The sequence below is a fragment of the Neodiprion lecontei genome, chromosome 5 (genome assembly GCF_021901455.1).
Source record: "Neodiprion lecontei isolate iyNeoLeco1 chromosome 5, iyNeoLeco1.1, whole genome shotgun sequence".
Lineage (NCBI taxonomy): Eukaryota > Metazoa > Arthropoda > Insecta > Hymenoptera > Diprionidae > Neodiprion > Neodiprion lecontei.
Window position 1 is genome coordinate 26,585,441 of NC_060264.1, and position 12,136 is coordinate 26,597,576.

Below are 12,136 nucleotides of genomic sequence, written 5' to 3' on the forward strand. Positions count from 1 at the left end.
CTTCAGCTGTGTGCGTATTACAATTATTCATTTTTCGGAAGTCGTACCTGGTTCTAATAGAGCTAAATAAATTTGATTTTTCTCCCGCGTCTGAACCATCGTACTGCTAGCCTGATAATTGCAATTGATATCTATTCGATTAAAAAAAAGATGGGCTTTGAATTGCCCAGTTTTCAACTCTATTTGGGTCATTTCTTTGACTGAGGTTGCGGCACATAAACACGGATCAGGTCCTGTTTCCTCGGGCAAAACAGAAAATGGTCGTTAATGAGGTTAATCTGGAATCAATTGAAGCAGTATTATGACCCGCAAAGTATACCCATTAACGTGAATTTGACCAAACTCTGCAGAAAAAAAGTAACAAAAAAGTTTAAGTCAAGAAATGGTCGTTGTTACGTGTAACTCTGTGCTTCTGAAACCATTTCCTTCTCCAGTATACAATTAATTCCTTCTAAAGTCAGTTGATCGTTGTGTTAAAACAGAGACTTTCTCTTAACGGTCGTAGCCGTTAAATTGAAATTAGAATTATACATCATAAGTTTAATAAATAATACTGGAGTATTTTGTTATTCGAGCAATTTCTTAATCAAAATGTCATGACTGAACAAACTAAACCAGAGTTTGCAAAGAAAAATATCCTGAAAAACCAATTCGAAGCTTGAAACTTCCAATTGCTTGAAGCTAGCATGATTCAAATGAGGAAAAAATGATTCCGGACAGTTCGTTACACTAGGTAGACAGTTAACCAGAAAATTGAGTTGATGCAACGGGAATTGGTCGGAAATAATAGCATTAACCGTTATTTGCATGAAAAATCTTTCCTTGGACACAAAAAACGTTTTAATAATACAATTGCATATAACTGCACATTATTAGCTATACCTTTTGTCTTTCGGAGTAAACTCTTACGCTGCGAGCCTGGCTCACAGTGTAAAAAAAAAAAAACTAATACGGCAGACGTTTGAAAAAATTCACCGAGAAGGAAGTGATTTTCAGTCGAAAAAGTTTGAAAATCTTTTCCAAATTTTGAATGTCGATAATTAAGTGCGTAACCAATTTATATTTTTGGGTGCACGGGTACGTCCAGTGTTACTTTTTATGAGGTTTCGAAATAACGTAATGATGTGTCATACACCAGGCTGTGTAACAGCTATTTTTCCTCCACGGGAGAGAAAAATTCAGTCAAATTTATAGGTACGATTATTATTCATGGAAGTCAAGAAAGTGATGACACTAACTCTTTCTTTTTCAGTTTGACGACATGTTGGGAGAAGGATGATGTTCACAATGGTTAAGGATTAGTCTCACAATCAGGATATCAGTCGAGTGTACTCGGTGTTGGTTGGCAGTGACAGTCGTCAAATTACTCTGTACAGGAAACATCATGCGATACAATTGTACGATTATTGCTTTCCGAGTTTTCTCGCGGATATTTGAAAACACTTTAATCATTTCGAAGTAGTGGTATAAGCCTATAGTTTGTTCCTAGTAAGTTCATTTGGATTTACTTGTTTTTATTCATGAATTGTGTGTGTACAGTTTACACGATCACGATATAACTTTAAAAGCGTGCCGGATTTTCAAACATGTTAAATATACCAACTTTGGTATATTTTTGGTAACTGCAGATTGTGCTGCTGGAAATATATCTTTTGTGCGAGTGTCTAACTGTATGTCATAATTTTAACAATCATTCCTCAGATATAAGAATGAAATTACTAATAAAATAGTTTTTTGTCCACAGATTTGCTGTAGAAAGTAGGGTGTGTTTATGTGTACAGAGTTCAGAAAAACTTTTATAGTTTTTAGAGTGCTTACATACCTTTTGTGATTAATATCACTACGTTAGGTGATCATCATAACATAAGATTACTTTAGGTTCATGTTTTCGCGGGACGTTCTGACCTACCGATCAAGGTGATAACCTTGTAAACAGGATAAAAGTGCCGGTCTGCCTAGCCAGCCTGGCCTAAACATGGAAACAAGCTACCTCGGCGCCTACAGAGAGGCAATCGGAGTTACAATTTGCCGTCTCAGGATCGAAATTGTAACACCTGGTTGCCTATGTGTAGGCGTTGAGGTGGCTTGTTTCTATGTTTGGGCTCGATATATCTCACGGTACATTGGCCATGTTACGTTGCAGCACAGGGCGAACTTGAATGTCATAATTATGCTCGAATTAAATTTTATGAATTCTGGTATACATGAGCCAAATGGTGTGGGAAATAGGTAGCTTTTATAGGAAAAGGCCTGCATGCTTTACGTTAAAATTTATTCGGAGAAAATATGTTGAGAATCATTCGTGTCTAGCGGAAAAATATCGTCAAGTCACTAATTTATTGCTCTGAAAGCTACTCGTATGAAATTTTAAATAGTACTACAAAAAAGGACAGTTTAATTCTCACACGTTGGTAAAATCTGCCTTATGAAAAGAATTTCAATATCGTACGTTTAATTGAGACATGGCTGTGGCAGCACAGCAATGTTGATATTATCATCCCATACAGCATCGAGACTTTGCAGCAACATAACTTTGCAACATTGGCAATGATTGCGCTTATATTGCGTAATGTTACAGCAATGTCCGAGTCTCCGCCATTCATTGCGTAAGAACTAAAATATTTCTGAAATATTGCAGAAATTTGTTTTTTCAAATTTCATACATGTGTATCATATTGGTGAAATAAGTTACATACAAAATTACAGATAAAACTTTTATTATGACATTTCTACTGCAGCTGCGTATATAAATATCCATGGATTTTTTTTAAACAGAATTACATATCCGAAAATGTACATGATTGTTCATTTTTAAATTGTCTTGTAGATCCAAAACAATTTGTCCTTTCGATTTCTTACAAACTCCTCATCAAATTTCTCGGTATGGAAAAGCCGATTATGAGTTTAAATTTTTTTGTCACTTTACTTATTGGGGATTTCAATGCTCGCGATCATTTTCGGAGCAGCAACGTTAGACATAATGAAGACGATTTTTTCCTTGACCTTGGTGAATTGTTGGATAATATTATTCTTGGATATGAAGGTCGAGACATCAAAACACTTCTTTTCATTGTGTTAACGTTTCAGCCCTGATGGGAGCCCTCCTCAGAACAATTTTATTTAAAACATCGGTCACGTAATCGTAATCGTAAGGACTCCAAACTTGGTTATTTTGCTGAGAAATACACTTGGTGTATTTTAAATACGTGATTACGCGTACCCTGGATATTTCTCTACCACGTCAAACCTTGTACGCAGATGGTTACTATCCATCAAATATTACTTCAATTCTCTAACTAAGTGAGGTGCTGATATGATCTTCGGTAGTTTCACAAATTCGGCGTAGATTAACGTGTTCTCCTCGCACTTTAAGCTTACATGATGAGCTTAATTTCCGTGTACACAACAGGTTTCGTGTTCTTCCAGATTTCCTGTTACTTCACGACACCTATCCCAGATATTTTCATATTGTCCACTTCTGATCGGATTGCAATTATGGAGAAACTACGTCAAAGTATCAATACCAGTCGAAGGAAAACGGCTATTTACTCCCAGTTAGTGAATATTTGTATTTTTTTTTTAAATTTACAAACACCGTATCTTTCACCAAGTACTCATTCATTAATTATTGGTTATAATTGAATGCGTTTCAAGACAAAGGTTGCTCGGGATAAACGATCGAATACGCTTTAATGATATAATCAAATCTCCGAACGACAAAAGACTTTACAGAGGTCTGATATTACCGAATGATATGAGGGTACTACTGATAAGCGATTCAACGACTGACAAAAGCGCTGCATCTCTCAGCGTTGAAGTCGGTAAGTTATACTCGTATAACCCGTGAAAATTTTTTCATTTCCAATTAATTCACTCACCTCATCGCAGCAACTTTGTACTCATTTCAGGAAGTATGAATGACCCCATACAATTACCAGGTCTGGCACACTTTTGCGAGCACATGCTTTTTCTTGGAACAGAGGCATATCCAGCGGAGAATGGTTATACGAAATACATCTACGACCATGGTGGAACATGTAACGCATCTACCGGCGAAGATTTCACCAATTACTACTTTGATGTAAACCCCGAAAATTTACCCGGGGCCTTGGACCGGTTTTCTCAGATTTTTCTGAACCCATTGTTCACCGAGTCAGCCATCGAGAGGGAATTGAATGTTATTGATCTTGAGCATGAATCAAACCTAATGGACGATAAATGGCGAATTACGCAGTTACATAAATCATTGGCAAATCCCATGCACCCGTACTCGAAATTTGGAACGGGAAATAAGGAGACGTTGGGCACAATTCCGAGGTGGCTTGATATCAACATCAGAGACGAACTGTTGAAATTTCACGAAACGTGGTATTCAGCCAGCATCATGTCGCTCAGCGTAATTGGAAAAGGTCAGAGAATAGTAATATTTTTACTGCACAATTTACAATTTAATGTACAATTAATTGGGCTTGTTCTAACGAATGAACATTTTTTTAGAAAGTCTCGATGAATTGGAAGCTCTAGTTACTACATATTTTACTAATCTGGAAAATTTTAATGTTCATTTAACAACCTGGATCGACCATCCATTCTCTGATCTTCAAACAAGAGTGTATGCCGTACCCATAAAGGATGTCAGATATCTGAGCATAATGTTCCCGTTACCGGACATGGGAGAATATTTCAGCTCTACAGTGAGTTTAGTTGATTAGGCGATTTGTGTGTATATAATATATAGGTTAGTCCGAATTAACGTGAACAATTGGTCACCGATTTATTTTTTACTTCTACTCCACCAAAGGTGCATATTCAAATTATTTTCACCTGCCGTTTAAGAGTGGATATTTTAGATATCATTTTCCACTACTCGAAAACTGTCCACTTAGGGCAAAGTTGTAAACGGGAAAACAATGTGTTTTTGTATATATTGGTCGAAAATAATATGTTCAGAATGTTCTGGAAATCGTAAACCATTGTATTAAACGAAAAATGTATGAAAATCGTTTTTTCTCGCAAAGCAAGTTTCAGGGTGGCCACCCGTCTGGAAAACCGGGAAATGTCAGGGAATTTTTATGGAACTCACGGATTTCAAAAGCTTTGTCCATAAAATTGAGATGCTATCACCGCATCGTCACAATTTTTCTTCTTTTCTTATTGACGATTATAAGCTTAGTTGCTGATTGTCACATGAATTCAATAGTACGACCAGACATCGGTTTGATTCATCTACGGCCGTCACTGCGTGTGGAGACGCAAGTTCACCGACGCCTAGTAGTCTAGAAAAAACGAAGCCTCAGATTTTTGGCAATAACTCAAAAAGTAAAAGCGCTAGCGAAAATTTTAAAAACATTCTTAAAGAGGAGGAAATATCCAATAAAAAATTACAAGCACCCGGAATTCTGTCTTCGGTATTAGTAATTTTAATTTAACGCTGAACATAGGGCTCTGCGCAACTGTTACGGCATAGACGCGCCGCGTCTAGACAGTACACCGCATAAAATAATTGTTTTGCTGTATTGAATGTCAATTTCAAAATTTGGATAAATTGTGGTGTATTCTTATCGCTTGAAAGAAAAATGTCCCGTTGGGAAAAAATTTTAAAATTTATACTTCAAAAAGTTACACATTCGTTAATTAGTCATAATTCTTCGAACCTCGATTTTCATTGCAAACAGCATAAATCTTCAAATAATAGCTCTAAAAATATTTCGCTTCTTGGAGCTCCTTCTTAAATATATACTTAACAAGACCAAGCAAATGGAAACTTTCAGTTTTTGTCAACTTTCAAAAATCATAATGAACGGAATGAACAATTTTTAAAAACTTTTATAACTTTAATATATTGAGCCATACTTTACCTAGGTTACTATGGTTTTTAGTGGTTTCTGCACAAATTGTCCATCAAAATGTTAGGGAAAAATAATGATTTTAATCAGGGAAAACCGGGAAATGTCAGGGAATTCCGTTAGCGGAATTGAGTGGCCACCCTGTCAGTTTCCGAAAAATTTGAATTTATTTCTGAATTTTCATTGACTAAAAAGAAAACTTTTTTATACCCGACGCCAAATGGGCCCGGTGGTCGTTAAGGAGCTACGTTTGTTTTTGCACATCAATGTACATGTTATTGGATTGTAACATTTGGCCGCAACTTTTCTTCAATTTATTTTTAGATAACATGTACTATCGTCTGGACTACCCCAGATACAAACAAATCGATAAGCTTCCGCCATTGTAGTTAATTTTAAAGTTCAGGTCAACCTTTCGCAATGATATTATCTATAAAATAATAAATTAGATAATGTCGTCTGAACTGTTTTTATTCTCATTGCTAGTCGGTGCATTATATCTCGCATCTTCTTGGACATGAAGGTAAAGGTTCTCTGTTGTCTGCGTTGAAAACCTATAATTGGAGTAATTCCTTACAAGCTGAATATGGAAGAGGAGCTAGAGGTTTCAAGTTTTTTAACATCAATCTTGACCTAACGGAAAATGGACTAAAAAACGTCAGTGATATTGTCTGGTTGACGTTTCAATACATTAATTTGATGAAAGAAGAAGGTCCTATTCCGTGGATTTTTGAAGTGAGTACTCATTAATCAATTATACGGGGCTTCTATTTTTACCACGTTTTTATTAACTCGCTTTCTTATCAGTATGTTCGTTTGATTGTCTGGCTATAAAGCAATCTGATCCCTTATTATACATGTTGTATACGTTTATTGTAGGAATGCAAAAAAATGCGGAATATAAATTTCCGTTACGAAGAGAAATCGTCACCTTGTGATTTAGTCAACTCAACTGTACGTTGTTTGCGAGAATACCCCGCGCGGGAAGTCTTGACAGGACCTCGGTTGTCCAACGAATGGAATCCGGACTTGATTGAGGAACTACTGACTTATCTGACTTCAAGATACGTTAGAATCTCTGTCGTAGCTCGGTGGTGTAAGAATATGACTAATGAAACGGAAACCTGGTATGGAACCGAGTATATGATGGAAAAAATACCACATGACATTGTTGTGGACTGGAGGGATGCAGGTCTGAGCGGGATCCTACGACTTCCAGCTGAAAACGAATTCATACCAACAAATTTTGAGCTAAAGCCACGAGAGCCTGACGTAAGTACCAAGCTTCTTCGATTAGTTAATAATTTACTTTTATCAGCGAAATCTTTCGACGATCTGATGAAATATTACAATTGGCTTTACAGGCGAACAAATTCCCAGTAATTATTGAAGACACAGCGCTGATGCGAGTTTGGTTCAAGCAAGATGATGAATTTCTCTTGCCTAAAGCTAATCTTAGATTCAATTTTGTTAGGTGAGCAATTTATTTGATTTTATACAAAGTCTTGATGTGATTGTCCGCATCAAGTTGCAGAATTTAGACAATGCATTTGTAACTATTTACCCCATATGTGAATAGATTGAAAAATTCTGACCAATGTGGTTAATTAGCATTTGATCTGTTGATCTGATTTTTATCATGACTTCAATCTAACATTAGAATTGTCATTCAAAGATCTAAAAATTCCACTAAATAAAACTTTAACATCAGTTAGGAGCATGATATATATTTTCAGTTCTTTCACAAGCATCGATCCAGTTAATTGCAATCTGGGATACATATTCGTGGACCTGTTCTACGATTCATTGAACGAATATACTTATGCTGCCCGTCTTGCAGGACTCTGTTGGTCTCTTAGTCATAACGATTACGGAATGACCGTGAGTATCTACAGTTGACGTTAAATATGCTCCTTATATTCTTTTGATCATCATAGACAATACCTTTAGGTGAATATACACGTACATAGGTATATCACGAGGTATATCGCCATTTTACGCAATGCAATGATTATATGCTTTCTTTAGTTAACAATCGAGGGCTATAACGACAAACAGCGAATTTTGCTCGAGAAAATCATTGATGAGATGGCCAATTTTAAAGTAAATCCGCGTCTATTCCAAACCTTTAAAGAAAGTGTAAGTATAAGATGTCGCGAGAACGACGATTTCTCTTGTACCATCATGTGATGTGGGTATTACTTACATACTGTGATGCTCAATGGATTTATTCCTCACCGTGTTGGTTTCAGTATATTAGGAATCTGAAAAATATGAAAGCTGACCAGCCTTACGATCGTGCTGACTACCATATGGGGGTTTTGTTGTCAGAGACTAAATGGACCGCAGATGATTTGCTGAAATCAACTTCACGTAAGTAACACGCGAGTTTCATGTTATACCCAGCTGCGTAAAGGGCTGAATCCTACAGACTTGCGTCCAAGTTTGAGTATTGATCGCCAAAATTTCTATGCTTTCAGTATTGACAGCGGAAAACTTACAACATTATATAAAACAGATGCTAAGTAAGGTGCACATTGAATGTTTAATACATGGAAACGTGACCAAGTCGGAAGCGTTAGATATGGTCAAAATATTTGAATTTAAATTGATCAACGCGTTGCCACAATTCTCACCGCTACTACCACGACAATTAATTCGATGTCAACATGTGAAATTAGATGATGGTAAGTGCAACATCAATGAGTTGGACTTTCTCTATTTGTTGTTAAAATTGTTTCTCTACTATACTTTGACTTTCATTTACAATGTTTCAGGTTGTAACTTTCTTTACGATGTCGGTAATAGATTTCACAAAAGTTCCTGCGTCCAAGTGTACTACCAATGTGGTGTTGAGACGATAGAGTCGAACGTACTCTCGGAGCTCCTGAATCAAATAATATTTGAACCCTACTTTGATACCATTAGAACCAAAGAACAGCTTGGCTACATCGTCTACATCAGTGTACGACGAATAAATGGTGCGCAAGGTCTGAAATTTACTGTGCAAAGTGACAAACATCCTCAGTATGTTGATCAAAGAATAGAAGCATTTTTGGAAGCGATGTTGGTAAGTTTCCTGGATCGCGTTAAACGCGATTTGCTTGTATTTTCAAGCTTCTTTTGAACTATCGTTAAACTCGAATTTTTGGGTGTATACTTCCAATGCATTTGCAGAATTTGAATTCCTTCGTACTTTCGATTACTCTCACTTTCAGAACCAGTTAGTTGATATGCCGGAAGAAGAATTCTCAAGTCACAAAGACTCCTTAGCTACGAAAAAATTGGAGAAACCGACAATGCTGGGCACTCTGACGAGTTTGTTCTGGTCTGAAATATGGGAGCAACGATACAATTTCGACAGGGCTAACATGGAAGTATCCTACATGAGAACTGTAACGAAAGAAATGGTTATCAAATTTTATAAGGTGTGCACGAGTATTTCGACGTTTTATTTAACATATTGCGGTGTCGTCTTATTTAAAAATAAATTTACGTTATAATAAATAATTTACCATGAATAACCACAAGTGTTTCTTTTCAATTTTTAGGATGTCCTTACGAATTCAGCTTCGACTAGATGTAAACTTTCGGTACATGTAGTTTCAATGGCTGAAGGCGGAGCTGGACATACAACGATCAACGTCCCGGAAAATAGATCACCTCCATCCTCGGAATCACGTATAAATACCGTTCGTAGAATTAATGACGCAGCGATGTTTCGTTCAACCCAAGCGTCGTATCCTTTGGTAAAGCCATTTATTGATGTACCAAAGAAAATTTGAAGGAAACGTAAATTATAACTGTATTAAGTATAATGGATACGATGCACCGGATACGGGCATCCGAGACAAATTTTATTAAACAATAGGGCATTAGTTCGAATGGACTGAACTATGAAATAATTGTATTATAAAACGATTGTTCACCAATCCCATTTTGTGCAATGTGACAGATTTTCAAATAGAAAAAAGGATTGACAAATCCATTATTTTATCCATATAATGAGATATGTACATATGTGCCACTGGTATATATGTTAATTTTTCGACTTCACATATCTGGGATTGGTAACTCATACTTGCAGTGATCCGTACTAACGATAATTCATTTCTATGAGAATAACCGCGGTGAGCGAATCTGACGAGTTCAGAGCAATTTTCATATCTCTGAGAGTCATTTTTATAGATATATCATATTTTTAGATAAGATTTAATAAAATAGTACGTAATTTTGTGGAAATAACGAGCATGACCGTTAAATCATATTTACCCAGTTATACCCAATCAGAAGGCCGAAAAAAGGCGATTTTACAAAGATTTCTCATGGAGTGACATTTTAATTTGATGATGTAAAAATTTATATACACATTGGGGTAACATTGAACTTCGTCCTGATATTTTTTAATTGTAAAAAAATGCTTTTTAAAGCTGCTATAGCCGATCTCCGGGAGCATCTCTAAAAAAAACAGGCGTCTTGCGGTGAGCAAGATAACTCTGGACTGGATCGTCCAATATGAAAAAACAAAAACGATTTAGATAATACAAGGTATTGTCCAGTCTTCGATCGAAGGAATAAGCAAAACATTAATTTTTAGAAAAACAGCAGCTTTTCAAACAAAAATCGATTTTCCATAAAAAATGTCCCCTTAATTTGTCTGTAAAATGGAAAATATTAATCGACGAGAAAAAACCTTCGATCAAGGACTGAAAAATATGTTCACAAAGGTTGTGTAAAAATTTGAGACTGATCGGGTCAGCCGTTTCCCAGAAATGTTGCTCACTCCGACTTTGAACATATAGTTTTAAGAAAAAAGCGTTCAGTGTCACAAGCATTTTCAAACGCTCCGGGGTATCTTTGCAAATCTGCACGTAACGTCGATGTGAAATTTTCTGTGCATATACTTGAATGTATTTATTTATTGAAAACGAAATAAAACAAATCAATTTTGAAAAATCCTAACAAGGTACAACTCCTTGAATATTTCGTTTCTGTCTTTTCATCATATGAATTGAAAGCCGAACTTACAGTATATCCCGTTTATAATTTGGTTGATATTCTTCAACCAACGTGGTAGGAAACGATATGAAAATTACTGAATCCTGTATTCTTTGCTATTAACTGCATATGTGTAAAAATATTTAACGAGTGTTCTCTGCTTCTAATAAAGTATGACAGCTATTTGGGTCTCTGAACTTGGTCGAACATGAACCGATTCGCTAATTGCAACGGTGATTTGCAGAGTATAAGCCAGCTGATTGATCGAAATCCGCATTAAAATTTCGATACCTTGAATAAATGGAGAACTGAATAATTATTGGGAGGATTGGATCGAAAGTGACCACTTTATCTTGTCAAGTGTCTGCGCATGTATGTACACGTCTATAAGCGAATATTCCGTGTGTTCTACGCAAATGTTAGTTGGCGTGATATTGGCATCAGACTTGCGCTGATTTGCATATTGAACTGTTTCATTGCGAGGAGATAACATAAAATCGGTGGTACCACTTTACTCTTCACGATCATTATGCGTATATGATGATTTCTACACACTAGGAACACACGAAGCAAGGATCCAGCAACTCGACCACCGCTAAATAGATGCGCAATGTTATCAAGAAACATGTGTTGGTTCACCGCCCCATCACATAAGTTGATCTCCACTCTCAGGTTATCACATTGAAAGTGAAAAATAAAAACACATGTGCACATTTATATGATAGTACTGTATACGCCACGTGTGACGAAGAAAATTCGGAAACCTTGTATAAGTATTATATATAACGGTAAGCACGTTTTGTGTAACTATTACTGGAAGGTGAGTCTTTTACAATCCGTTTATCAATTTATCAGCGTCGGTATTGGAAAACGTTTGTTGTAGCTTTACAGTACAAATGTACTGCTGGAAATATCTGCCGTGACAGGCTGGAATTTTCAGTCATAAATACACGCCAACGAATCCATTCTAAAATAAAAATATTTGGCTTCTAAGAATAGCGAAAAGAATCCGTTTTGGATTTTGTTGTATTACCTCAGCTATTTCTGATAGACGTCTTTTTTGGATGACTAAGGGTCCAATTACTGGAAAAAGGGATGTACAGATCGATTCAGTGGCATAAAATTTTTCTTTCCAAAAATCGCAAAAATGTAAGGCCACTCCGTTCGGATTTTTTTTTTAATGCAAAGTCTTGATCGATTTGGAAAACCGCCAGGGTCAAATTGAGAGGCCCCGTCTCGACTTCACTACACAAGAAAAAACGTTTGAACGCGTATGACAATGACAGGAAAGA

At 36.3% G+C, this 12,136-nt stretch overlaps 1 protein-coding gene across 1 annotated transcript; it reads left to right on the forward strand.

Moving 5' to 3' along the window:
- Positions 1-1,352: 1,352 nt before the first annotated feature.
- On the forward strand, positions 1,353-9,863 carry LOC124294696 (insulin-degrading enzyme-like). The gene is made up of 15 exons (XM_046741226.1): positions 1,353-1,488; positions 3,427-3,554; positions 3,655-3,821; positions 3,909-4,409; positions 4,498-4,694; positions 6,333-6,581; positions 6,726-7,118; positions 7,211-7,320; positions 7,583-7,727; positions 7,875-7,985; positions 8,099-8,219; positions 8,327-8,533; positions 8,624-8,916; positions 9,065-9,274; positions 9,398-9,863. Exons 2-15 carry the CDS (start codon positions 3,496-3,498, stop codon positions 9,629-9,631), a joined length of 2,997 nt encoding a protein of 998 aa, XP_046597182.1. The 5' UTR covers positions 1,353-1,488; positions 3,427-3,495; the 3' UTR covers positions 9,632-9,863.
- The last annotated feature ends 2,273 nt before the right edge of the window (positions 9,864-12,136 follow it).

Excerpts from the sequence above, each read along its gene's own strand:
- LOC124294696 (XM_046741226.1), top strand. The coding sequence starts at position 3,496 with ATGGAGAAACTACGTCAAAGTATCAATACCAGTCGAAGGAAAACGGCT. Across the intron at positions 4,410-4,497 it reads GCTCAGCGTAATTGGAAAAG|AAAGTCTCGATGAATTGGAA; the intron begins GTCAGAGAATAG and ends ACATTTTTTTAG. Across the intron at positions 7,119-7,210 it reads TAAAGCCACGAGAGCCTGAC|GCGAACAAATTCCCAGTAAT; the intron begins GTAAGTACCAAG and ends TTGGCTTTACAG.